The following is a 27,872-nucleotide window of genomic DNA, read 5'->3' as shown; positions in this document are numbered from 1 at the left end:
CTGTAGGTTAAGTAATTCTAGAAAATATGAATTTTATTTGTTCAAATATACATGTTTAAAACTATTTTAATACCACAGTGTGGAAGGTGAGTAACTCTAACAGAACATATTCATTTGGTTTGTTCAAATTTACTTTAAAACTATTTTAATACCATCCCTCACCACCAATTTAACTTTACTGAAATATATACAGTATAAACAAATAGGAAATATTTTATTTCTAAACAGCAAAGTTTGAAAAATAACCAACAAATACATAAAAACATAAGTTGACATTGAAAACAAACATAATAAAAACTCAAAACTTTTTTATATTTGTATACATACACTTTTACCACTTAATCCTGTTGATGCACATGATATATTAAACTATATTAATAAAATATAAGATTGATTAAATAACTAAATAGCAGTAGATTATTATATGAGGTGTAGGAGCAACACAGTGAGTTCGGGAAAGGTTTTTGATTCACTAAAAAACATAACCATCATTAATTTGGGAATCAGACTACATTAGTCACTCTGTTTCTGATTCAAACATGTAAGTACATTAATACACTAATGTAGTTATGTATACAACTATAAACTTTAAGATATAGAATCACCAAAATGCCCGAAACACTGTCACTGGTAATGGTAATTCATGGTAATGTCCTCACAAATACAACAACCAGTCTAGTTAACCATTTTTGAAACTTTTATTGTAAGTGTACATGACATCCACTCCAGCACTGTATGCAAGTTTAAATGCTTGATAAATAAAGACCAGGTTGGTTCAAAGTAAAATACATTTATTTTATTTGTTTGCACTGAGCTGAAAGCAAAAGACACCTTCAAGAAAGAAAAAAAATGCAATTTTATCAGTGTTAAATATCTGTTTGCATAACCAAGCTAGGTTACAACATAAAAACTTTGCACTGTTATTTCAATCGACTTAATAAATTAATATTTTACAGTAAACATGGAGGGCATTAATGCACAGCAGCATATGGTGAACCATGTTATATTATAGCGTACAGTAGCATGTTTTATTTCACATGTATAAAAACAACTCGTAAAACATCGTACCAGATGAATGAACGGCTCAAAAAATAAGTGGCAAGACAAACGAAAATGGATGCTGATGCATAGCATCTGCTCGCTGTCTACGCAGGACTGTATTAATGTTCTCCAAACTAGGTGCTTTTGAAAAAGGCTTCCTCCAGTACCTCTGTGAATTTGTCCTTCATCTGTTGACGAAAGCCACTGTACCACTCCAGAAGTCTCATCCTCCTCTCTGTTTTTTCTTTCTGGTTCATCCCTTTCTCCCTCTCCAGGATGGCAGGCAGCTCCCTCCAGTCCTTGAGGAAGATGAAGGGTGCTCCTGCATCTTTAAGCAGCCGGAGCGGGGACCGGTTACCAACTGCACAGGCCCCTGGAGTCAGGACGTCCTCCACCACGGGCACAGAGCCATAGGCACAGGCTTCGTAGATGCGGTAGCACTCTGTGTTCACTCCCACCGGGCAAAGAGTGAGGTCACTTTGTGCTAATGCCATCTGGTACTGTCTGGAAGTGTCTGCAGTCTCTTGAGGAAGCCACCTGATGACACAAAATGCAAGAAGTGTAAATAAAATTTAGAAATGTTTGGGATATTATTTATTGAAGGAATTTAAAGGAGAACTCCGGTCAATTTAAACATTGAGCTCGTTTTTTTGTGCATTTGGAGTGCTGTCAGTACAGAGAACAACGACAAAAATCGGTGTTGCCTACACCGTGTTATCCTCTTTTTAAAATTTGCACCCTGTTGACTTCAATGGGGCAAGTTTTAAACCTGCTTTTAGCCTCTTAACATCCTTTATGTGTCATTACAAGTGCACAGGTCATGTGAGTGATTCCTTCAGAGTGATCACGGGTGAATCTGACTGCAGTAGATGTGAAAGATATGAATAAAAATGATGTTTATTCAGCCAGCGCACATACCTGTATTTTCTTCCTGTTTTCGGTTGAAGTCCAAAGTAGTCGATTGTCGAGTTCACGCGCATAGGTTTAGTACCTATGATCACCCGCGTGAACTCGACAATCGATTACTATGGCCTTCGACCGAAAACAGGAAGAAAACAGGAAGAAAATGATATTTTCAGCATCATTTACTCCAGTCTTCAGTGTCACATGATCCTTCAGAAATCATTCTAATATGCTGATTTGCTGCTCAAGAAACATTTATCAGTTGAAAACAGTTGTGCTGCTTTATATTTTTGTATTTGAGATTTTACTGATGAATAGAAAGTTCAAAAGAACAGCATTTATTTGAAGTAGTCATCTTTTGTAACATTATAAATATCTTTTGATCAATTTAATATATCCTTTCTAAATAAAAGTAATAATTTCTATCTTTTAAAATCTTACAACTTCACTTACCCACCAATTTTGTGAATGCACATGATATAACATCAGACTGCTGAAATTTTTCCAGAAATACGTACTTCTCTCTAACGTGCATGAGGCAATCTTTCTCCATGCCGCTCTGCTTTAGGACGCCCATCAGAGTTTCCCTGGATGAGTTTTTGTAGATAGTCCCAAGAAAGTTGCAGAGGTATGGTCTTACAGTTTTCACCATCTGACCGCTAAGTGTGACGACTGGGAAATGCCTGTATCTGCAGAGAAAGAAAAAGCCCATTATAAACAATTAAACTGATGTTAATTGAAATTATATATATATAAAAGTATAACAGAAAGTCTATAACTAAGCGCTTACGTGGCAACACCCAGGGGCCACTGAAAGATGTCTTTATCGTTGACCCAGAGACTGTCGTACACAAGAAAGAGCAGGTCCACGAACCCGCCGTGCCTCTTAAGGTAAGGGCTGATCCAGTCATTATTGCACCGCTCGTTGCCCAAAAGGACCACAGCAACCCGAGAGACAGAGCGGGCCTGCACCAGACCCTGGACGTGCTGAAGCCACTGGATGGAGTAGGAGATTTTCTGCTGCTCACGGCCATTCAAAACCATCACCACACTGTCTGTGTCCAGAGAAACATGCCCTTGGACCACTGCTGGCCCTGTGTAGAAACTGAGGACAGATTATGATAAAAGAGATTAAAGAATTGTGGTTTCTGAAATTGCAACACAATGCTTTACTTACAATAAAAATATATATTGTATATAATTATAAATATGTGACCCTGGATCACAAAACCAGTCACATGTCGCACGGGTATATCTGTGGCAATAGCCAACAATACATTTTATGGGTCAAAACTATAGATTTTTCTTTTTTGCCAAAAATCATTAGGATATTAAGTAAAGATCATGTTCCATGTAGATATTTTGTACATTTCCTACAGTAAATATATAAAACATTTATTTTTGTGAGTGAATGCAGCACAATCGTGAACATAAATGCACAACTTTAAAGGAGATTTTCTCAATGTTTGTTTTTTGCACCCTCAGATTTTCAATAGTTGTATCTCAGCCAAATATTGTAATATCCTAACAAACCACACATCAATGGAAAGCTTATTTATTCAGCTTTCAGATTATGTATAAATCTCAATTTCAGAAAATTGTCCCATGTGACTGGTTTTGTGGTCCAGGGTCACATATTGTATTTAATCTGTCTTTAAGTAAAATCCCTGTATTGATATTGAAGGGTATGTGGTATAAAACAGAAACATTATGATAATGTGTACTGGCTAAAAAATGTTTATACATTCTTATTAACTGACCAGCTAACATAACTTATACTACTGCTCAAAAGTTTGAGATTTTTTGATGATTTTTGTGTCTCTAAGCTTGTTGTTTCTGTCAAGAAATAAAACATTTAAAAAAAATTGTGACTAATTGTGACTTTTTATCTCACAATTCTTACTTTCTTGCAATTGCAAGTTTATACCTCACAATTCAGACTTTATAACTCGTAATTTTAAGTTTACAACTCACATTTCTGAGGGGAAAAAAGTCAGATATAAACTCGGAATTTTGAGAAACAAAGTCTAAATTGTGAGTTATAAACTAGCAATTGCGAGAAAAAAAGAATTGTAAGTTGCATTTTCCCTTTTCAAGCTTCCATACTCATGCTCACCAAAGCTGCACTTATTTAAAGGGATCATGACATGAGAAATCAAATTTGCCATGATCTTTTGACATATAAGAGACCTTTGTTTGTACCATAAAAACATCCGGCAAGTTTCATAGCTTAAAACGTCCTCGTTGTTATAAAACAAAGCATATTTCATCAGGCTCCTAAAAACGTCTTGTTCTGATATTGCGGGATCTGCAATGTCACATAGGCAAATACATTTGCAAATGACTGGCTCTAGAGCAAGACTCTAGAGTAGTTTTACATAATCGCACAATAGGCCCCGCCCACTGGCATTACACTGAATGCAAGTGTTGCGTCATCCCGCCTCAAAAGCAAATAGATCCCATTATAATCACTGACACTGTCTACACTGGATACAGTTTACAGATGCGTGTTCAGTTTCTGACATACCCCACACACTTGAGTCTGTCGACACGACAACAGGGCAAACGGAAGAGTGAAAGAATGTTCGCTTTGACGCGTCCAGTTTAAACAGCTCGTTTGTGCTGCTGTACTGACTTCAGAATGATCCCAGCGTCAGAAACATAAATAGTTTATTTTAGTGGCGTCCCGGATCGCGTTCAATGAATGTATGTTTGTTCAGAGCCTTTTGTTTTGTAAACGAGGAACAGTGTAATGGAGAGTTCGCAAAGAAACTTTTGTTAAAAGATAAAGCAGTCAGCTGTATTGGATCTGACATTACAAACCCCAAGTAAATGATATCTGTAAATGATGATTTTACATGGATAATGTTTTTTAAAACACTTACTTATGGCGTGCAATAGCGAGTGGGAGTTGATTTCAATGATGTTAGCCAATCATAAAAGTGTCCGTTTACTGACAAGCCTTAAAGGTGCCGCGCTTAAAAACTGATCATTTCAGACAAAGGTTGAAAATAATTGTCTTTCTGCATGTATATTTGTTTGTTTTTCTGTGCAAAAAAAAACATTATTAACATTATAAGTAAACCTCAAGGAATATATTAAAAAAATAACAAAAATCCATGACCCCGTTAATAAAAAAAAAAAATGCTGTAAAAAAACAGCAATATTGTGAACTAATATAAAGATTTCATTTTTTTTTTTTCTATTTTAATCATTTTACATTTTCATTCATTCCTGTGATGGCAAAGCTGAATTTCAGGATTTTCATTTGAATTTTAGAACAGCATATATTTGAAATAGGAATCATTTGCAACATTATAAAAGTCTTTACTGTCACATTTGATCATTTTAATGCATGAATACCTGAAATTGATCTTCCCAGACTGAATCTCTCCTTCTCTCCATTGGCTGGATTTGTCCGCTGGGATGAGAGGCCCTTCTAAAATATGTTCCCACAAATAAAGTCCTAGGAAAATGTGAAAAAGGAACAATATTTAATAAATATGTTCTCTACTAATGCAAAAATAATAATAAAAAAAATTATATATATATACACAGTATATCAAGACACAACAAGAAATGCAATGATCTCTGGAACCAATAAACATATTCCACTTGCCAATGGCTGCTTTGCCCCAGATCTGAACTTTATATGTTTTTGGCCTGATTTTAGCAGCATGATCTTGATAGGATCTGAAGGCATTTCTTCGTTTTTGCAGAACTAAGGAGTGTGCACGCTCATCCTCTTCCCATGGGTTCCACTCTTCCTCTCCTGCTTTTCCATTATCTGGAAACACATATATATTTTATTAAACAAATCTATTGTTAACATACAATCATAAATATATATGCTTTTATTGCGTGTACTCTATATTATATTGTTTGTCTATTATAACAAACCTATTAGATTATGCTGGTTATGATTTATTATCTTACCTAAAATCACAGTGCCCTTTTTCACTACTCGATGAACGCGAGAAATAACCCTCTTGCTGAAAAACACATTATACGCGGCGTACAGTGAAAATATCGCATAAGCCAAAACAACTATGATCGCTATTTTCCGGCGAAAGAATCTCATGTTTGATTTTCAGGTGACCATCCTGCGGATCCCGACCAGTGTGTACGAGAAATGTCCAGTTTGTTAAAGAAATTGTTCACGTTAGAAGGATTCGTTCACGAAGATTCGTTCAGCGGATAGCTGGTGGGCTGGTGGGTGAGCTGAGAAAATTTGGACTGTTCGAATGAACCGATTCGCAAAAATGAATCCAACGTCTCGTCACTACTGTTTACATTTTCACGAGACTGCCTTGTACTGCCTGTTCGAAATGACAACATTACCAAAAAAGTTTAAATATTTGAACAAATACTGTGAAATCTATATGCTACAAAAATTAAAATATGTATTGTATTTACCATTCAAATAGCTTTATTCAAGGATTTGTTTTATAATTTCTGTTTTACAATGCGCTTTCCGTTCAGTCAATCTCCGGTCGACTATGACTGAAGGAGGAGCTTCCGCTGTTCAAAGCTCTCTCTTCAGAGGTCGGTGTGACCGTACGAGTTGTCAGGATCCTTCTTAACTGGCCAAAAATGATGTCCCTGGCCGCTCGTTTGGGGACATTGTCCCCTTACCTGCAGGCTTGTGGTCCGCTGAAAACATTAGTACCCGGAGCAGTGAACAAAGAAGTGCTGATGAAGTGTGCTGCGAGCGGTAGGTGATCATATAACGTGTTAGTTAACAGGCTGGTCAGACTCTTGACATTCGGTTATGACATCCGAAATAATGTTATAAACGTAAAAGGTCTAAATGAGATGGCTCCTTCTAATACAATAATTAATACATAATTCATTATGTGTGTGTATTATGTATGTATGTATGTATGTATATATATATATTTATATATATATATATATAAAACTTACACACACACACACACATACAGTACATACATAATATATATACATACTATATATATATATATATATATATATATATATATACAGTAGTGTGTATATATACTTATAGTGTATATATATATATATATATATATATATATATACACACACACTTACATACATACACGTATGCATATATAAATTATAAATCTAATTGTGTGCAGCTATTTATTTCTTTTAAACAACCATGTTAGGTATCCATGGCCATATTCTAGAATGACAATGCCATATTCATGTGAAGGAATGGTTCAGGGAGCATGAGGAATCATTTTCACACATTTGCCACCACAGAGTCATGACCTTAACCCCATTGAACGTCTTTGGGATGTGCTGAAGTAGACTTTACTGTCCCACTGTCAATATAAGATCTCAGACCAAAATTAATACAACTCTTGATGAATGTTAGGGACTGGCAGCCACAGTCACCGTTCACTTTCATTGTATCTTTTTTTCCATGCAATGAAAGTTAACATCTCTTATGTTAAACAGAAGAAAGAAAGATATTTTTATGTAACTATCCCTTTTAAGTGTGTCCAATGACTTATTGTTTTATCTCCTTTTAGGCCATTTTGGAGCACGTCTCGCTCACACAGACATCAAAATCCCTGACTTCTCTGACTATCGGCGTGCTGAGGTGTTGGATCCTAAGGCGTCCTCTCAGGAGAGCAGTGAAACTAGACGGGCCTTCTCTTACTTGGTGACCGGAACCACTGCTGTGTTGGGTGTCTATGCTGCCAAGACGGTCGTAACCCAATTCATTTCCTCAATGAGTGCCTCTGCTGACGTCCTGGCTCTGTCCAAAATCGAGATCAAGTTGTCCGATATCCCAGAAGGGAAAAACATGACCTTCAAGTGGAGAGGCAAGCCTCTGTTTGTTCGTCACAGAACAGAGAAGGAGATCGCAGCTGAGGAGAGTGTAGACCTTTCGGAGCTCCGAGACCCCCAGCATGACAAAGATCGCGTCAGCAACCCCACCTGGGTCATCGTTATCGGTGTCTGCACTCATCTCGGCTGTGTCCCAATCGCAAATGCCGGTGATTACGGCGGGTACTACTGCCCCTGCCATGGGTCACATTACGACGCTTCAGGAAGGATCAGAAAAGGTCCCGCACCTCTCAACTTGGAGGTGCCTTATTATGAATTTCCAGATGAGGAAACTGTAGTTGTTGGATAGGATAAACAATGGACATTTTCTCTGTATGCTTTTAATCTGTCTGGCCAAATCTAACTATCAATAAATATATATTTGAAAGCAACCAAAATCTATGTTTTTGAGGCTTTTGACTAGGCATGCAAGTATTGTTTACAAATTAACAAACTGATTTCTGAGTCAGACCAAAAAATGTTTAATTAAATAACTTTAAAAAGGCATTCATTTAACAATATCATTTCCATATGTTCCATAATACACACTCCTAAGTGTTCTGAAAATAAATCACACCCAATGCCAGTATTATTTCAAAGAACAAACAGTGCTTGACAGATTTAAATGTACTATATCAATTAAATTAAAACATTTGTATATGCCAGTTTCAACTACAGTACTCAAGCATCCAGTCAAACAATCCCTATAACACTTGATTTAATGTGTCTGGCTAAATCTTTATTCTAATAAATATATATTTTAAAGCAGCCAGCATTATGTTTTTAAGGTTTTTGACTGGGCATGTGGATATTGGCAATAAATTAACACGGGAGTTCTATTAAACAAACCAAAAAGTTTAAATAATTTTAAAAAGGCATTAATTCAACAATATCATCCACATATGCACAATCTTCCTAAGTGTTCTGAAAATATTCTACACATTATGCCAGGAAATTATTTCGAAGAATATACAGTGCTTGTCAGATTCAAATGCACTGTATAAAGTTCAAAAACATTTTATATGCAAGTTTCAACTACAGTCCTCAAGCATCCAATCAAACAACCCGTATGACATGATATTAAGGTTTGAAATGTTTTTTTTTGTTTTTGAGAAGATAGTGTCAGTCAACATAATGCACTTCAGCTTGAAGTTCCTTCTGTATATAGCTCAGAAGAGCAGCAGTTACCTGCTGCTGAAGTGTGGCATTTCCCATTACAAGGGCAGTCAGCTGTGCAACATCAGTCCATGTTATTGAGCCTAAGACAGCTGCAATATCCTCACAGAGTCTGTGCTGCTGGTCTGGTGTCAGTTCCATGATAACCTGCGGAAGAGGTTTAAACTGTCCGCTTGTCATCCAGCATCCAAGCAGTCCTCCAACAGCCCCACCTTAAAAACACAAAGGTGCAGGTAAGGAAAACATCACCTACTATATATATATATATATATGAGGTTGACACCTGTACTACAGGCATGAATGTACTTGCCCACTGCAATTCCCAGAGGACCGCCTATTAAGCCTCCTGCAAAAGCTAGACCACCAGCTGCCGCTGCTCCTTTTCCAGACTGTTTCACTGCGGTTTTTACTTGTTGATTTGCGGATAGTTCACAACACAGTTTCATTACGTCATCAACACGTGGCGGCATCTTGCTTGGAAAGATTACAGTGCAACTGTAACGTGAAAACAAATAAGTGTGACTACATATTAAAATCAGTTATAAAATGCGTTATATCGTCTCATATATATATATATATATATATAGAGAGAGAGAGAGAGAGAGAGAGAGAGAGAGAGAGAGAGAGTGAGTATATATATATATATATATAGAGAGAGAGAGAGAGAGAGAATATAACACATTTACTGTAAACGTTGTCTAAAGGGCACATAAGAGCTGTACACTCACCGTCAAAAGCAACTTTTCGATTCCCTAATGAATCAGTATAACCGAAACTGTGGCATCAACCTTTTATCTGGTGACCAACGTCAAACTATCAAACACCAACAAGCGCTAGGTCATGAGTTTTTTTTTTTTTTGTGAGTGTGTGTGAAGCTAAGCTAAAAAATATATATTTTTCAAAATAAAATACCTTCCCAGGAAAAAAAAAAATGCATGGCAAGTTTTAAAAGTTAAAATATCAAATTGTGAATTTTATTTGAAAAGATAAATTGAGATTTAATTTAAACAGCGAACTTTGCTTGACCTTTAACTTACCAGTGAATGTAAAGAAATGCATACACGATATATTTATACTTAGTTATTTCATTTTTATTTATTTGGTTATTTTATTTTTACTTTTATAAACTCAGCAAAAAATATACATTTTCATGTTGACCTAAATGTTACTTTTAGCTGATGACGGGATGTCCTCTTATTTTGAAAGGTTTCTTGATCGGTTCGTTTTTTAAAACATCACAGACAGTTAACAATTTCTGTTTTCACACAAAAAATTGCACTGAGCTAATGACTGACCTGTATTGCTGATCAGCATTGAATTATTCCGTGATATACTTTGATGGTATATAAGTATAAGTAAACTGTTCCGCCATCTACTTCCTAAACGTGCCCGGACATGTCTAACCAAATTTGACTTTTAAATGGAGCTCATCATCATCTCCGCAGAGGCAATGATTGGATGTTTCCTCCTGCATGCAGCAGCTCACAACAGATGCTCTGCAATGGAAACAGCTGATGCTTGGACATCATGACAGTGCTGGAGACTGAAACTGCTGCTTTTGCTGAAATGAGTGAAAACCTGTGGTTGGAGAAAGCCTGCTCTATCCTTATTCCTGCTTTACCATTATGGATCATTGAATATGCATGGACTAAACAGATGATGGAGGTCTTAGAAGGTGTTTCTTACAATGTCTTTTTTATTACCCAAACACATCTGCATGTTAAAAACCTGTCATTTATATACTGATAAGTGTATAATCTATTGAATCAATGTCTTTACAGTGTAATTACACAGTTACTGTGTTACTTGTTACTTTATTTTTTATCATAAATTGATTGCACAGTTGGTGCAAGTGCTACAAAAATAATAGATCTAACTGAATCAAGTTTAAAATGAATGAATGAATGAATATTATAATATTTAAATAATGAATCATTTATAATAATATATATAACGCAGTCTGATTAAACCCACAGAACTTAATTTGGTATAAATATCTTTGTGTACTAGCCTATATAACAGTTTTTTTTTATATTCTTTTATTCTTTCACTGGAAAAGGAGACATGATATTGTGCATTTTTATGACTTTTCTTGAAGCGCTTAAATTTCTTTGATTTGAATGTGATTGAAATTTAAACTAGACAATTATTGAGGTTATCTCAAATAATTGCGATTAGGTCGAATAATCACGATCAGACGATTCATCAATAATCGAGACAGGCCTATGAATGGGAGATCTAATCAACTTTTGCTTTTTTTCAGTTCTAGGTCCTCCATTATGGCTAGAAGGTGACTGGCAACTTCTGACCCTTGAAGAGCCGTGCAGAATCCGTGTGGTGGCGGCAGAGGTCTGGAGGATCGTTCAAGCCCGAGACATCAAGCACTTTGAGAGAGTCACTGAGTTTTTAGATGCTACATACACACTTGTGCCACGACTAGTGACTCCGATCAAACACATGAAGATCATGTTTGGTCTGCAGACTCTGGTGAGACTTTTTTCTTTGATAACAAATATAAATCAACCCATCAGAATTAAAGGGATAGCAGGGCTGCCAACTTTTGAGTTTAGCTTGGAGTGAGATTGTTTTTGGGGGGTAATTATGATTGTCAAAACATTTGGTAACTAAATAGAATTTTATGAAGTTTAGTGACAACATGTTACAATGTTTGTACAATGACTGGTAGGATACAGTTTTTATTATTGCTTGGCAAAAATGTCAAGATTTCAATTCCATTCTTGTGATTTGATTCCGATTTTGATTCTATATTGACTATTTTGGATACATGTTTATTTTAAATTTTATTAAAAAAAATAATCTCACCCAATGCTGTTAACATAGAGGGCCCAATCTGGTATTATTAAAGGTTAAAAATAACAAATTAAATTAAATATGATGCAGTTTTTGTTATAATAACAATTATTTAATGACATAAGTAAATATATAATAATGTAATATAGTGCTCAGCAAAATATCTCTAGCTATTTTTTCTATTCAATTAACATGCTATGGTCATTAAATGGCTTTCGTGAGGTAAATGTAACGTTATGGCTCCAACGCTTCTCCTGCTGTTATATTGACCTCTTTCCGTGGTTGAAAAACACTAATTGGTCGATATTATGTATACTTTCGGTAAGTTGTACTGCATCTTTAAATAAAAAAGTAACAGATGATCAGTTCACGTGCACTTGAACTGAGGCGCTCAGCGATCTGTCACGTCACATTTACAAGCGCCAAACGTATTTTTGTCTGAATTTCATAATAAAATTGACGGAATCTAAGAGCTGAGAATTAGTTTAATATTAAAAGTACCCATTTTCTCCGCAATTTTGATGTGTGGCGTACGTGAGAGCGTGTGAAAAGTCAAAGTCTCAATTGCGTGAGTCTCACGCTCAATGCGTGAGAGTTGGCAGCCCAAAAGTGATTATTTACTCACCCTTATGTTGTTCCAAACCTGTATGAGTTTCTTTCTTCTGTTGAACACAAAAGAAGATATTATGAAGATAATATCTTCATAATATATTATGAAGAATGTTGGTAACCAGACATTTGACGTGCACCATTGACTTTTTTTTCCTATGGAAGTCAGTAGCTACTGTCAACTGTCTGGCTACCAGCATTCTTTAAAATATCATCTTTTTAGTTCAACAGAAGAAGGAAACTCATACAGGTATGGAACAACATAAGGGTGAGCATATTTTTGGGTGAACTGTGCCTTTAACTTGCTGTCATGTATATGTAGTTTTCAAATTGTATAAATATGAAGTTGTTTGCCTTTGCATAGCTGTATTACAATTCACAAGCTTTTTTTGTTTTGTTTTAGGTTGTCATGTGGATGTTGTGGAATGACCAGAGTACTGCTAAAATCTCTGACAAGATCGAAAACTTTTTCCCAAACAACCTTCCCGAGTATCACAAATGTGTGAGTATAATGTTCCTCCACCAGGGGCCACCACAAATACAGAAAAAGCCAAATTGTGAAGTGTAATGTAAAAAAAATGTCTTCAATATTTAAAATAGTTTTTAGGACTACTGGGCTTTTTAAGGCATTCCTTTACTTTTTCTTAAATGATGCTTCTAGAGCCGCAGTAACATGGATCTGATGCAGAAAAACCAGAAGGATTTCAAGTCCTTTGCTCATTGTCTGGCAAGAGACAGGGATATGCGCGAGACTTATATTCGGGTTAGTGAAAATGGCCTGCTGTCTTAAAAAACGTTATGAAATACTTTGAATGGCACGTAATGTGCCATTCAAAGTATTTCATAATGTTTTTTATACTGATATAGTATATCAGCACTATCAATTTCAGATCTTTAAATCAAATGTGACCATTCAACTTTGCAGGATTTAATGGAGGAGCAATACGGTGAACGTTATGCACAGAAACTGGAGGAGAGACTCTCACACTATTTGAGAGAGCTGGATAAAGTCCTACCACAACCTACGAATATTGAACAGGTTAGTGTTTATGTACATTTGTGTCTAAAGTCGCTGCTTCTACTATTGAGTTGATTTTAAGACGGGCATTGCTATTTTTTGTACTTTTTTTTTTGTGCTATGATTTTTCTAAAAATGATAGTGCACAAATTGTTGCTGACAGACAGGTGAAAAAAATTCCAACCACCATTTACATTTGTAAATATATTGGCTAAATATCAAGTCAGGGTTCCTGTGGGTCTTTGAAAAGTCTTGAAATTAGTTTGATAAAAAAAGGCATAAAGTGTCTTAAAAATCTTAAATTGTATTACAAAATTATAATTGTAAAGGTTTCTTAACTTTGGGAATGTAAAAACAGACTTCAAACACACTTTAAACTTTGGAATCAGCTGCTGGAAGTAGTAAAGCATAGATATTTCAAAATAAGAGTACCAATGCATTTCGGGCTTTTTTTATAGTTAAAATTCCCACATCATGCATTTTTTTTCTTAATATCTTAATATTATTGGTATTTTGAATACACAATAAACTGTATTTGGCATTCACTTCAATGTAAACTCTTGTGGTTTCTCTTTGGGCTGCCTAAGTGCTTATCATAGGAAGGAAAGATTAAGAAAAATAATTGACACACTTAAAATATAGATTTTACACTAGTATCATTCCAATAATCTGTTTATTGCCTTTATTTAAATACATTATTATTGTATCTAATCTGTACATATTTGCATATGAATGTGTCCAGGTATTGAAGCAGTCCCATCCGTATGGGAGGGGAGAGAAGATCCTGAAAAAATTACTTTCAAGGGATAGTGCATCTCTAGCCACAGTTCTAAAGAGGCTCCTATATGGTGGTGAGAAATATGGTTTTGGCTTGGAAATTTTCATATCAGCTTTGAAAGTTTGAGTTTTTTTTTCATTTTCATTGGCATTTTCTCTATATTGCAGCTGTAACAACAAATCTGAGCCTTGATGACAGTATCACAACATCACTTTCAAACACTTGTGAGGAACCAAGGGACGATGAAGTTGTTAAACCATCCCATGATACCCTCCATGTAATTTTGAGGCCATCTCAGATCAGCTCAAAGGAGGAACGGTTCTCACAAACCAGCACAAAAGAGCTCTTTAGTTCCCAAGACTTGTGGCATAATAGAAACACAGAAATCATTTTACCTCAGGAGGAAATTTGTAGTGATGGAGAAATTGTTACGTCCACACAGTTGTCAGGTTCGGAAATACATCAGATTGATTTAAGCCAATCTCTTCTGGTGAAGAAGGACCTGATTGGGAGGCACAGACAGGCGAAGACTCAATCTGAACCAGAACAGAAAGAAGGTGAGGCTGGTTTTCCAGAGCAGATGTGCACCAGACATGGCAAAAAAATGAGGAGCATCCTTCAGGAATGTTCTGAAGAGCTCGATGGAGAAGCTGTACAGGCAGAATGCACTCCCACGTCAACCCAAAGCACTCCACCTCTTTTCCCACACACACCAGAACCTCAAGCATCTTCAAACCAGCACGCGTTGTCCTCAAACCCTGATTCATCCTCTACGAACATTTCAATGTCTTACATGCAGGAGGTCAGTCTTACACCAGTGTCAAAGAAACCAGTTGTTCCTTCACCTTCACTCCACCAACAGTCCTCATCATCACCTCAGTCCACAGCTTCAAAGCAACTTGGCACCCCAAGAATCAATGCAGGACAGATGTTAGCCACTGTTGTCTTCACCGAACCAAGCAGAATCAGTGAATACAATCTGAAACTGTCCTTAGAGAGTCAAAGCTTCCTCATGCAGTCCAAGTGGCTTCAACCTCAAGTGTGCCTTAATAGACTGAGCAAGGAAGAGTGTGCCAGAGCCACAAAATCATACAGTTTAGAAGGAGCGGCTGAACATGATCAATACGTGTTATTTGATGTAAATGCACTGTATTCTGATTCATACTCCGAAGATTCAGACTCAACAGACTCTGATGACCCTGATTACAAGCCTAAAGGAGACTAAAACAAGTATAAAATGAGACTAAAAAGTGCTAGCGAACGTGGTCTTCATCATGTTTCGCAGACGCATAGGTACTTAAATCTGTTTTAGCAGGTTCTCAAATCTATTTTTAGCAGATTATGTTTGAATGTTTGAAAAAACTTGAACCTAGGGTTGGAGAAATATGCATTTTTTTAACCTTTTTTTTTTTTTACCTAATCGGTTTACCTCATGAGTACTCGCTGTATGAGCTCATCCTCTACGAACGTTCGATGTCTTACATGCAGCAGGTCAGTTTTTAACCAGTGTCCTCAAAGAAATCAGTTGCTCCTTCACCTTCAGTCCACCAAAAGTCCTCCTCATCACCCAAGAATCAATGCAGGACAGACTTTACCTGCTGTTGTCTTCACCGAACTAAGAAGAACCAGTGAACACATTCAAAAAAAAGTCAAAGCGTGCCTTAATCGACTGAGCAAGGAAGAGTGCACCAGAGCCACAATTTCATACAGAACCCATGACATTTTAGAATGTCAATATGTCTTATTTGATGTAAATAACTACGTTGTTCTGCTTCATACTCAGAAGATGCAGACTCTGATGACCCTAATTTCATGCCTAACTAAAACGTAGGTGCCAGTGATAACATGTTTTTCAGATGCATAGGTACTCAAACATTGATTTTAGCAGGTTACGTCGGTTTACGTCATGAAGGTCAAAGTGTTTTTCCTAAAGCTATTGATGGTCAATGCCAAAATATTTATATCCTGTTGACTCCTGTATGTTTTTTTTTGTGTGTGTTTTGTTTTTTGTGATTAGTCGTTTGCCCTGAAGGTCCTATGAAGTGAGAACATCTAAAACCACATGGTTTCCAATGTGCTGTTGGTTTAGTGACGCATTTGGTGGGTCAGGGTTATCACTGGGTCTCTGGAAGGTGTTTAGATAGTGGATAGATGTTGACATGGTTCTTTGATTGACTCGGAAGGGTTGTATAAGGACAGACATTTTGGATTATGATGCGAGATAAGCCCACCCTTAATTCACTGCAAAAAAATGCCTTTCATATCTAGTTTTTTTGTCTTGTTTCCAGTCCAAATATAAAAAAAATTCTTAAATCAAGATGCATTTACAAGTAAAATTATCTGCAAATGGGATAAGAAATCAGTTTGGATTAAGATTATTTTTCTTAGCCCATAGGCAGATAATTTTGCTTGTTTTAAGCAAAAACTCTCTTTATTTATTTATTTTTCAGAAAACAAGATAATACCTTATATGCCATTTTACGTAGCTAGTACATTTTTTGATATTTGGACTGGAATCAAGAAAAAAATACTATGTAAAAAATGTCATGGGTTGCGTTGACCGTACTTTCAGTTTAGATAGCTCATCAGGGCAGATAAGTGTTTTAAAGTTTATCTTAGACTCACTAATTCAGTGTTGTATGTGTACGTGTTGCTTTTTTTAAATAGGTTGTTATACCAAGTAAAAAAAAAACATGAAAGACAGTTGTGGGTTTAAAGTTCAAGGTTATTGCAGTGTAAAACTACTTTTCATGTCATTGCATCAGCTAGCGCAGTCAGACGTGCTGTCTAATTTACCATTTGAGGTAGATAAAAAAAGCATCTAATACCTGTGAAATTATTGTTTAAGCTTGAAAGGGTTAAGTGAATCATCCAAGTGACAGCTTTTTCTTATTTAATTTCTAAACATATGACATTTTATTAAAGAGATAGTTCACCCAAAATGAAAATTTTGTCATTATTTACCTCATGTTCCAAACCCTTTTGACTTTGTTTACTTTATGTGAAACACAAAAAGGAAATGTGATTGTCGCTCTTTTCCATAGTTACAGTGAATTGAGATTGGAGCTTTCCAAATGAACTGTTTTGAATGACTGGGTTTGATTGATCGAGCTTACAAAACCAGTTTGTTGAAAAGATTCCAAGTTGTTTTATCTTTTAACTAGACGTCACATTAAAGGGATAGTTCACCCAAAAATGAAAATTCTGTCATCATATACTCACCCTCAAGTTGTTTCAGACCTGTATGAATTTCTTTTTTCTGCTGAACACAAAAGAAGATATTTTGAAAAATGTCTGTAACCAAACAGTTGATGTGTCCATTTACTTCCATAGTATTTTTTTTTCCTACTATGGAAGTAAATGGACACATCAACTGTTTGGTTACAGACATTTTTCAAAATATCTTCTTTTGTGTTCAGCAGAAAAAAGAAATTCATACAGGTTTGAAACAACTTGAGGGTGAGTATATGATGACAGAATTTTCATTTTTGGGTGAACTATCCTTTTAATAGAAAACAAGACATAACACCAATGTGCTAAATGTTTATTTGATCATTTGCATGATGGTGGGAGATACTTCACAGAGAAGTTAGATTTTTCCATATTGGATTGCTGGCAAAAGGCTTTGCACATGATAATTTTAGCTGCATAATAGCAGAATGGTCTTATAGTTGCAGTGTTGGCACTAATAAAACCATTCCAGCCCCCCTAAAAATGTGGGCTTGACTTACTTATGTAAGACAAATGTGGCAACCAGCCCCTTTCATTCTCATTACAGCTGTAGAGAATACTCTTCAAATGATTCTTGATGATATGAGAACATTATCGAGATTCTGAAAAATACTAGTGTTAAACCTAAACTGTTCTTTGTTTCTCACATTTGTAATTGATATAAATGCACCCTGGAAACAGGTGCGACAAATTAAAAAAAAATATATATATTTTTTTTTAATTATTAAGTTAGGCAGTAATATTCACCTGAAAGAAAAAAATCCAAAGCCCCATGTGCATTCACGCGCGTTTACGCATCAGATCGTGTGCATAGATCATGTGCATCACCGCAGCTTATAGAAAGAGGAGGAGGTTAAACCCCAAAACTACAGAATTTTAGACTTATGATGTAACGGGGGAGTTTTGGACTGCCCTCAGTCTCCACCAATGAAAATATGGATAAGGTTCAACACCCATTTTGGGGGTTCTGTATAAATTCGGTTTATGTCAATCTATGCACATATTTACCTATTTATCTCAATCCCAGCCATTGGAGCGTGATTTTTTTTAATAAAAAGCTGCTTAATAAGGTATTTATGTTACATTTTAAGTTATGTAGGCCTATATTGATTTTAAAACTACCATTTATAGACCTATTCGTTTTTATTATAATTATTATAGTGTTTAAAATAGATACAAAATTATTAGGCTATTGCTTTTTTTTTTTTTTTTGCATAATTATTTTAAACAACAGAAGTTTCAATAGGTCTATTGCTTTTTGATATTTTAGATTTGTGTCACATATTAGACAAAAGGCGAATACAATTCTGCAGTCATATATTAATCAGATTATTTAGAATATTAGGCTATTTTGTCATATTAGCATTTTTCATGGTGTTTGTCTGATTTCTGTAGTTTCTGTCAGTAAATTTGCCGCAATTTTTTTTAACCGAACTCTGTTTTTGTGGTTGCTGAAAAACTATTTGTTAAAATTCACACTTATGTAAGTAAATAAATTAAGTAAAATAATAATACTGAAATAAAATACATTTTGTTTTTGTCGACAGTCCGAACCCCATATAGCCTAAACGTAAAACATATTTATGCGTAAGTATTCGTTAACATATTTTATGCTACTCTTTCAATGTCATATTTTTCATTCTTTAGACGTCATCTTTCTCAAAAGTGCATAGACCAAGAAAATGTCTTTTGTGGTAAAAATGAACGGAGCCCTGAACAATGGCATCCACGGCAATGGAATGAACGGGAACGATGTGCATCATTTAAGCGTGCGGACTCATGTGAGTGTTAACCCAGCCAAACTGAAGAGCAACCGGCCGAGATGGAACGTCAGACCCTCCGAGATGTCCAAGAAAACACTCAACCCCATCCGAGCCATAGTGGACGGGATGAAACTCACTCCCAACCCCGAGAAACCCATGATTGCTCTGTCTATTGGTAAGTTGTGAGTCAACAACAAATGCATCCATTATAGTGTGATCCAGTGTTTAAAAAAATGGATGATGCTTAGTTATAGAGAAACAGCAACTTAAAAATAGTATGTAAGGTGTTCTTAGTTTGCCATTTTATTTAGTCTATACTCGTATTATTTTACAATGTTTTGGATTTCATGACATGCTTAATGTTTGTTTTCTTGTCTCGTTTAACTTGTGTCAAAAATGCAATGTAAATGTATGCTTCCGACTTCCTCCAGGTGACCCTACTGTGTTTGGGAACTTGCCAACAGATGACACTGTTTTGCAGGCAATGAAGGAGGCCATTGACTCACACAAATTCAATGGCTATGCTCCTTCAGTTGGTAAGATTTACACTTGTGTGTGTGTGTGTGTGTGTGTGTGTGTGTGTGTGTGTGTGTGTGTGTGTGTGTGTGTGTGTGTGTTTGTGTGGAGAAGTTAATTGCTGAATTTTGTATACAACAATAAAATATTCCTCTCTGATAAAAAGTGTATTATGCTTTGCGCTTCATCAAAAATAATTTCCGCATTTTGAATAACATTAACAGGTTACCAAAAGAGCAGAGATGCTGTTGCAAACTTCTACAGCTGTCCAGAAGCTCCGCTGGAAGGCAAAGTGCGTCACATCCATCATGATTATTTTATCATTTCGATTTATTTAGTTTATCAGTCCATTTTATTCCAAAGTATATATTCCATGGCTGCAGGATGTTTACATATAATGCTTTTGCAAATAGATGATGAGTAAAAATTCATGATTTTTAATATATATGTGTATATATATATCTGTAGGATGTGATCTTAGCCAGTGGATGTAGCCAGGCTATAGAGTTGGCCATCAGCGTGTTGTGTAACCCAGGGGACAATATCTTAATTCCACGTCCTGGATTCTCCCTCTATAAGACACTGGCAGTGTCTATGGGCATCCAAGTGAAGCACTACAATCTTCTGGTGAGTAAATCACACATACAAAGTCCATCATCAGATGCACATGTAGTCTGAAAACATGAAACAAATTGTAAAAAAGTAACTGACTCTTTTAGAAGGACATTTCTGTTATTGCAACATAGGGAAAAAATATGCACTTTCAGCTCACTATAAAAAAAATGCTATTCTTACTTAGTATTTTTGTCTTGTTTCCTGTCCAAATATCTCAAAATGATTTAATCAAGATGCAATAGATAAGTAAAATTGCAAAAGATATAAACTTGGCATTTTACTTGTCTAGTAAATGCATCTTGATTTAAGTTTTAGATATTTGGACTGGAAAATAATTTTTTGCAGCGAGTGTACACGAGAGGGGGTGGCAGGGGGCGTACAATACTATTGGACGGTTTGTGGAGTGGATGGGGGAAAATGCTGTGTCATTGCTATATGGTTCACATCTGGGACCGATCATTGAAAACAACCATATATGTCACACACACGCACATGCAAATAACACTCTCAATAATACCACTGTTGTTCTGTAGGCTTTAAAGGGATAGTTCAATTTGAAAATAAATTTTGGTATGTTTTAGCTTACCTCAAGGGCATCCAAGATGTAGGTGTCTTTTTCCGCAGTAGTTTCAATTTTGATATTTTTAGGTCAAACCGTTCTTGTCTGTCAGTCGTATAATGCAGGTCTATGGTCACTGTCTCAAAGAGCATGCACAGAGTCCAAATTAAAACAATTCCCCATCGTCCAAATTAAACAATTCCCCATCGTCCAAATTAAACAATTCCCCATCGTAAGTACACATTGATGGCCTAAGACACGAAACGAGCGGTTAGTGTGAGAAAACGAACAGTATTTATATAGTTTATACCTCTTGTAACACAGCCACGTCCAAGTGATCTGAGGGCGCGCACGCTTCCTGCTGTGTGACGTGTGCGCAGACTGGTGCATAGATATATACAGTAGATGTCGCCTTAGCTATGGCAGTTCATAGGAACGAATGTCTTTAAGGCGACATCTATCGTATATATCTATGCACAGTCTGTGTACATGTCACACACCAGGATGCGCGCGCCCTCAGATCACTTGGACGTGGCTGTGTATAAGAGCTAAAAACGATATAAATACTGTTCGTTTTCTCACACAAACCGCTCGTTTCGTGTCTTAGGCCATCAATGTGTACTTACGATGGGGAATTGTTTAATTTGGACGATGGGGAATTGTTTAATTTGGACTCTGTGCATGCTCTTTGCGACAGTGACCATAGACCTGCATTATACGACTGACAGACAAGAACAGTTTGACCTAAAAATATCAAAATTGAAACTACTGCGGAAAAAAAGACACCTACATCTTGGATGCCCTTGAGGTAAGCTAAAACATACCAAAATTTTATTTAATGTATACATTATAGATAAATGATTATATGTGATCCTATTACAATTCAGGGAGGAATAATATTTAATATTTAAAAGCATTTCTGTTGAATTTAATAGTTTTAGTATTCTTTAGTGCTTACATAATCCCTTTTATCAAGTTTCTACAATACCTCTTGTCTATAGCGATGACTTTATCATGCCTAAGATGAATTTCTTTCTAACGTCAGTTGATCTTTTGATCCTTTAGCCGGAGAAGTCCTGGAAGATTGATCTTCAGCACTTGGAGAGCCTGATTGATGATAAAACAGCCTGCATGATCGTCAACAACCCATCCAATCCGTGTGGCTCAGTGTTCTCCAAAGATCACCTGCATAAGATACTTTCCGGTAAATGCACTGATTTACTCTAATCAAATAATATATGAACAATGTGTATCTCAAAAAGAAAGATTCCATGATATTAATCGGCAATTATTTTGTGTGGCCTAGTGGCGTCAAGAAACTGCATCCCTATCCTTGCTGATGAGATCTATGGAGACATGGTGAGCTCACAATGAATACGGAAACGCCTGCATGATGATGCATTTTCTTTCTTAGAACTTTTTTTTCAAGCTCTTTCAAGCATCTTTGATGAGGGACAGACCTCAGGTCTTCTCACAGTGGTCTTCACACTCTAAGCTCACCTATGACCCCTGTTAAATGACTTGTCTGAGTCTGGCTTACTTGCAAGACACTTTTCAACTTTTAGTACACTCTATTAAGAACCTTTAATATGCACATAAACTTTATGCTGCACAAAAGCTACTTTGTTTTCTTCAGATTATTACGATGTTCTTCACACTAAGAACAAAATCAGGAATCAAAAGGGGTTCTTCTATGGCATTACTATGAAAACCCTTTTTGGAATCTTTTTAGTGTACTGCAACTGTAGTAAACATCCTCTTGTTGGATGGCGTGCATTTTCCTGGCTCAGCTCAGCCTCGACCAGCAGTGGAAACCACATCAGCACTGGAAGGATTAGAGTTGTGTGTGTGGTGAATGGAAGCCTGACCGCATTTTGAGCTTTAGGTCATGAAGGACAGTGAAGGTAGAGCTGGGGGCAACAGGTCCACAACTCTGGACAGTCGTGGCCTATAGAGAATGTGGAGAATGGTGCCTTTTCAGCTTAGTATCGGAGTCATCACCCCAATGACTATGCATTTTTCAACGCATGTGTTTGTGGTTCGAGCATGTGAGCATGTGTGAAGATGACATTAGAGGCGGCAGAAGAAGGGGCCGCTTGTTTCATTGTAGGTTGCACGTTGACTGTCTAGATGTGTTTTTGAGTTCCATCTGGTACAGTACTGTGCACCCCTTGTGGCCTCGATGTCTGGACCCTGTTAAAAACCAACAGCAACAAAACATACTTATACATTTGAGCTTGTGAAATAGGGCCAACACCGCAAATTACAGTATCTTAGCCAATGGGAGATGGGGCGGATCCATCTCCCAGACATAAAGCCATAATCGTAATTAGAGCCAGGTGGACAACTGCAAAACAGCTACAAGAAAGGAATTCCCTCCCTCTAACTACCCTTGTAACTTTCTCAAAACCCTTTCTAAATGTCCATGTTCTGCATGGTAACAGCATGCAGAAGTTTCTAGAAATCAACTAACAGTAATAGTATGTTAGCTTCACAATTGTCTGCGCAAAAAAGTAAAGAAATATAATGTAAAAGCAGTTGCAGGTAGCAGGTATATATATATATATACACACTGCCATTCAAAAGTTTGGGATCGGTAAGATTTTTAATGTTTTTAAAAGTCTTTTATAAACGTTTCTTGAGCAGCATATTAGAATGATTTCTGAAGAATCATGTGACATTGAAGACTGGAGTAATGATGCTGAAAATTCAGCTTTGCATCACTGGAATAAATTACATTTTAAAATATATTAAAATAGAAAACTGTTTATATATATATATATATATATATATATATATATATATATATATATATATATATATATATATATATATATATGTATGTATATATGTCTGTAAGATTTTTTAAAGAAACTATGCATTTGAAATTGATCATAGGTGACAGTAACAACATTTACATTACAAAACTTTTTTTTTTCAAATAAATGTTTAACTTTGTTCATCAAAGAATCCTAGAAAATGCATCATGGTTTTCTACAAAAATATTAAGTAACTGTTCAATATTGATAAAAATAACAAATGTTTTTTTTGCACCAAATCAGCATATTAGAATGATTTCTGAAGGATCATGTGACACTAAAGACTGGAGTACTGACACAATTTCACAATATTACAGTTTTTGCAGTATTTCTGATAAAATAATTGCAGCCTTGGTGAGCATAAGAGACTTATTCAAAAACAAAACAAAATCTGACTGACCCCAAAGTTTTGAATATCATCTACTGTATCTTGCAAATTATAAGGATAATTTCTTATTATACAACGTTGTAATGAGTTGGCTGTCATTCTGCAGGTTTTCTCTGGCTGTGATTTTCAGTCTTTGGCACCTCTCAGCAGTGACGTGCCCATCCTATCCTGTGGAGGTCTGGCCAAGCGCTGGTTGGTGCCTGGCTGGAGGATGGGCTGGATCCTCATTCATGATCGTAACAATATATTTGGAACCGGAGTAAGTATTAGCCTCTCACTTGTAACAGAGAATGAAATACAAAAAAAAAACAATAATGCTTATATTCAATTTAGATTCGAGAGGGTCTTGTGAAACTAAGCCAACGCATTTTAGGACCCTGTACTGTGGTTCAGGGAGCATTAGAAAGCATTTTGAATGACACGCCACCAGAGTTCTACCAAAGCACCATCAGTTTCCTCAAGGTAAGAGGAGTAGAGCTTCAGAGAGAAAAGCTATTCGGCATCTGACTCTGACAATAACACACTTTTTATGATTCTCTTCAGTCAAACTCTGAGATATGTTTCTCAGAGTTGTCAACTGTTCCCGGGTTGAATCCAGTGATGCCATCAGGAGCCATGTACATTATGGTGAGTGTAATTAAAGTGGTACTGAAATTTAAGTGAATTAACCTCCCTTCAGAGATCTGTTGAAGTCATGATGGAACAGAAGTAGCGAGATATACTGTATCTCCTTTATTGTGATGCACATCCTAGTGAAACAGATTATCAAACATGATGCATCGGTTGTTGATTGGATGGAGGCATATCTGAACGCAAGAACAACAAAGAAAACGTCAAAACAAAGAAAACGTACAGTACCAGTCAAAAGTTTGGAAACATTACTATTTTTAATGTTTTTGAAAGAAGTCTCTTATGCTCAAAACCCCAAAAAAACAGTAATATTATGAAATATTATTACAATTTAAAATAATGGTTCTCTTTTTTAATATATTTTAAAATGTAATTTATTTTTGTGATGCAAAGCTGAATTTTCATCAGCAAGTACTCCAGTCTTTGGTGTCTTATGATCCTTCAGAAATCATTCTAATATGATGATTTGATACTTGGTTATTATCAATGATGGAAACAGTTGTGCTGTTTAATATATTTTTTTGGAATACTTTTTTCAGGATTCATTGATGAGTAAAACGTTAACAGCATTTATTCATAAAAACAGCATTTATTCAAAATAAAAACATTTCTAACAATATAAATCGTTACCATCACCTTTTATCAATTTAACGCATCCTTGTTGAATTAAAGTACTAATTTCTTAAAAAAAATAGTTATTGTTCCCAAACTTTTGAACGGTAGTGTATATTGTTACAAAAGATTTCTATTCTAAATAAATACAGTTCTTTTTAACTTTTTATTCATCAAATAATCCTGAAAAAAGTATCTCAGGTTATAAAAAAAATATTAAGCAGCACAACTGTTTCCAACATTGATCATAAATCAGCATATTAGAATGATTTCTGAAGGATCATAAGACACCAAAGACTGGAGTACTTGCTGATGAAAATTCAGCTTTGCATCACAAAAATAAATTACATTTTAAAGTATATTAAAAAAGAGAACCATTATTTTAAATTGTAATAATATTTCATAATATTACTGTTTTTTTTTATTTGTAATTTTTTTTAACTGCAGGCTTGATGAGCATAAGAGACTTCTTTCAAAAACATTAAAAATAGTAATGTTTCCAAACTTTTGACTGGTACTGTATGCATGGATAAATCATTAACAATAAGATCAATAACACGCATTTAAAAAATAAAACTGGGTGAAGTTTTGTTCATGCCAACTGTAAACTTTGTGCCCGAATCACGTCAGTGAGTTGAACTTATTGACCGGTCAGCAAGTTGAACAGGTTTTTCATTTAGGTTTTGTGAACTGGATTGACAGATTCAGTGAAAAGATCAGACTTGAAATAATAATACATTTTCTGCTGTTTTTATGTATACTTCAATGGTGCTTTTTGAAACAACATAAATTTGAGTAAATAATGTCAGAATTTTCATTTTTGGGTTAACTATCCCTTTAAATGGCCTGATAGATACTTGGCACATTTGCTCACCAGGACGTCCATATTAAGAAGTAAGCATGTTTGCAAAGAGTGCAAAGTTGCAAGTTAGCAAAGGTTAAATGTATTTTATGCTGGCTCATTCTCAGGTGGGGATCGAGATTGAACACTTCCCAGAATTCCAGAATGATGTGGAGTTCACTGAACGGCTGGTCACTGAGCAATCTGTGTTCTGTTTGCCCGCTACGGTGAATTATTCATCTCCCTTTTTTACCTTATTTCTTCGTTCACTTTATTGTCTGACCAAAGCTTGGTTCCACCCTTTTTATATTTCAATTCTGACACCCATGTTGTTTCTCGCTGCAGGCATTTGAATATCCAAACTTCTTCCGAATTGTAGTGACAGTCCCGGAGGACATGATGATTGAGGCATGCATTCGGATCAGAGAATTCTGCTCACGTCACTACCTACCTCGGAGCCTAGACAGTCACGAACTAGACCAGTGAAAGAGACAAAGAATGAAAGGTCAAAAGAGGATAAGAAAGGTCAAAAGAAAAGTGGTGTCCAAAGGTGCAAAATGAATGAAATTGTTAAAAGAGAGGACACAGTTATGTGCATTACATGTGACAATTGAATATTTTTCTTTTCAGGAAACCCAAAGTTCTATGCAAGCAACATATTTATATTTTTTATATGTGCTAGTATTACATAGGGAAGGGGTGGGAGGATAGGTGGTTTGGGGGTTACTGTATAAATATTTTTCCATCGTTATAAAATATTGTAGTCTCTTTTCTTACACCGTAAAAGACATTGTGGTTTGGGAAGGCTTGTGACCAAACCATAAAGTAATTTTGTGTGTAACTTGCATGATGTGAAGTACTGTATTTATCCTATATGTGATGTTTTAGGAATAGAACATTTGTAGTGCATATGTTTAATTTGCATGCTCAACCACTCAAAATGACATATATGGCACTCATATGACATCTAATGTTCTTTAGATTTTTGTTTTCAATTGTTACACCTCAAAAATTATTTAAATAAAATTGTATCTCATGAGTTCTTTAAGGAGCAACATTTTTAATGTCTTATTGGTGCAAATCTATTATTATTATTAAAGGTACACTGTGTAACTTTCGGCCATCTAGCAGTTAAAAACAAAACTGGATGCATTTTGCAGAAGAACATTGTTTGGTTGTGCTTCGGCTCTGCGTAACTGTGCGGATGAATATGGTTGTCCTACTGCTCATAAAACACTCAATACTAGGCTTAAGAGATATGACCAGTTTAGATCTTAAGCTGACTAGCTGAAGACATTACTGACTGTATACCCATTAGATATGGCACTTCTTTGGCACAATTCCAGCACAGTGCTACAGCAACCGTGACCCTTCACTAGATAGATTTACGATGACGTCACATTTCTCCCGCAACTCCTTACGGCGCCATCTTGTGTGTCAAGTGTGTCAAGCATTTGTGTTACGGAGCATGATAATCATGCATTATTCTGATCATGAAAATCATACGATTATTCTCCGTTTGGCTGGAGTTAATGTTCAGTGCTGCTCTTGTGAACATTTAAAGATTTTGTGCTCTGGAGATGTGACACTTTATCTAATCATTTCCAAGATGGGCTAGCTAAATGCGCTAGCTCTCATCGGATGTCAAATCGGTGTACCCAGGCGGCTACTATCGACACAGCCCTTGAGAGGTGTTGGCTGGGCAGAAGCACACTCTGACGATTGTCCACCTTCATCAC

General features: G+C 36.0%; 5 protein-coding genes across 5 annotated transcripts; 3 read left to right on the top strand and 2 right to left on the bottom strand.

Moving 5' to 3' along the window:
- Window positions 1–675: 675 nt before the first annotated feature.
- Window positions 676–6,214, bottom strand: rxylt1 (ribitol xylosyltransferase 1). Its single transcript, XM_081372272.1, has 6 exons — window positions 5,881–6,214; window positions 5,564–5,731; window positions 5,308–5,410; window positions 2,735–3,049; window positions 2,463–2,633; window positions 676–1,578 (listed from the first exon to the last, which is right to left on the bottom strand). The coding sequence occupies exons 1-6, from the start codon at window positions 6,023–6,025 to the stop codon at window positions 1,176–1,178; spliced, it is 1,305 nt and encodes a 434-aa protein (XP_081228398.1). The 5' UTR covers window positions 6,026–6,214; the 3' UTR covers window positions 676–1,175.
- Window positions 6,215–6,479: 265 nt separating this feature from the next.
- LOC308694636 (cytochrome b-c1 complex subunit Rieske, mitochondrial-like) lies at window positions 6,480–8,244 on the top strand. Its single transcript, XM_081372273.1, has 2 exons — window positions 6,480–6,658; window positions 7,467–8,244. The coding sequence occupies exons 1-2, from the start codon at window positions 6,538–6,540 to the stop codon at window positions 8,075–8,077; spliced, it is 732 nt and encodes a 243-aa protein (XP_081228399.1). The 5' UTR covers window positions 6,480–6,537; the 3' UTR covers window positions 8,078–8,244.
- A 167-nt stretch (window positions 8,245–8,411) lies between these two features.
- Window positions 8,412–9,801, bottom strand: LOC308694637 (protein C19orf12 homolog). Its single transcript, XM_081372274.1, has 3 exons — window positions 9,672–9,801; window positions 9,254–9,438; window positions 8,412–9,155 (listed from the first exon to the last, which is right to left on the bottom strand). Exons 2-3 carry the CDS (start codon window positions 9,411–9,413, stop codon window positions 8,890–8,892), a joined length of 426 nt encoding a protein of 141 aa, XP_081228400.1. The 5' UTR covers window positions 9,414–9,438; window positions 9,672–9,801; the 3' UTR covers window positions 8,412–8,889.
- A 379-nt stretch (window positions 9,802–10,180) lies between these two features.
- LOC308694634 (uncharacterized protein) lies at window positions 10,181–17,097 on the top strand. The gene is made up of 7 exons (XM_081372271.1): window positions 10,181–10,618; window positions 11,207–11,430; window positions 12,767–12,865; window positions 13,025–13,126; window positions 13,289–13,402; window positions 14,124–14,232; window positions 14,327–17,097. Exons 1-7 carry the CDS (start codon window positions 10,471–10,473, stop codon window positions 15,382–15,384), a joined length of 1,854 nt encoding a protein of 617 aa, XP_081228397.1. The 5' UTR covers window positions 10,181–10,470; the 3' UTR covers window positions 15,385–17,097.
- A 1,293-nt stretch (window positions 17,098–18,390) lies between these two features.
- Window positions 18,391–27,186, top strand: tat (tyrosine aminotransferase). The gene is made up of 12 exons (XM_081372154.1): window positions 18,391–18,460; window positions 19,038–19,328; window positions 19,585–19,689; window positions 19,894–19,961; window positions 20,138–20,296; window positions 21,909–22,047; window positions 22,150–22,202; window positions 24,157–24,309; window positions 24,384–24,512; window positions 24,594–24,677; window positions 26,262–26,360; window positions 26,479–27,186. Exons 2-12 carry the CDS (start codon window positions 19,073–19,075, stop codon window positions 26,617–26,619), a joined length of 1,386 nt encoding a protein of 461 aa, XP_081228280.1. The 5' UTR covers window positions 18,391–18,460; window positions 19,038–19,072; the 3' UTR covers window positions 26,620–27,186.
- The last annotated feature ends 686 nt before the right edge of the window (window positions 27,187–27,872 follow it).

Source organism: Scardinius erythrophthalmus (genome assembly GCF_964197995.2).
Source record: "Scardinius erythrophthalmus genome assembly, chromosome: 8".
Classification (NCBI taxonomy): Eukaryota; Metazoa; Chordata; class Actinopteri; order Cypriniformes; family Leuciscidae; genus Scardinius; species Scardinius erythrophthalmus.
Note: the sequence above shows the minus strand (reverse complement) of the source record. Positions and strands in the feature narration are given on the sequence as shown.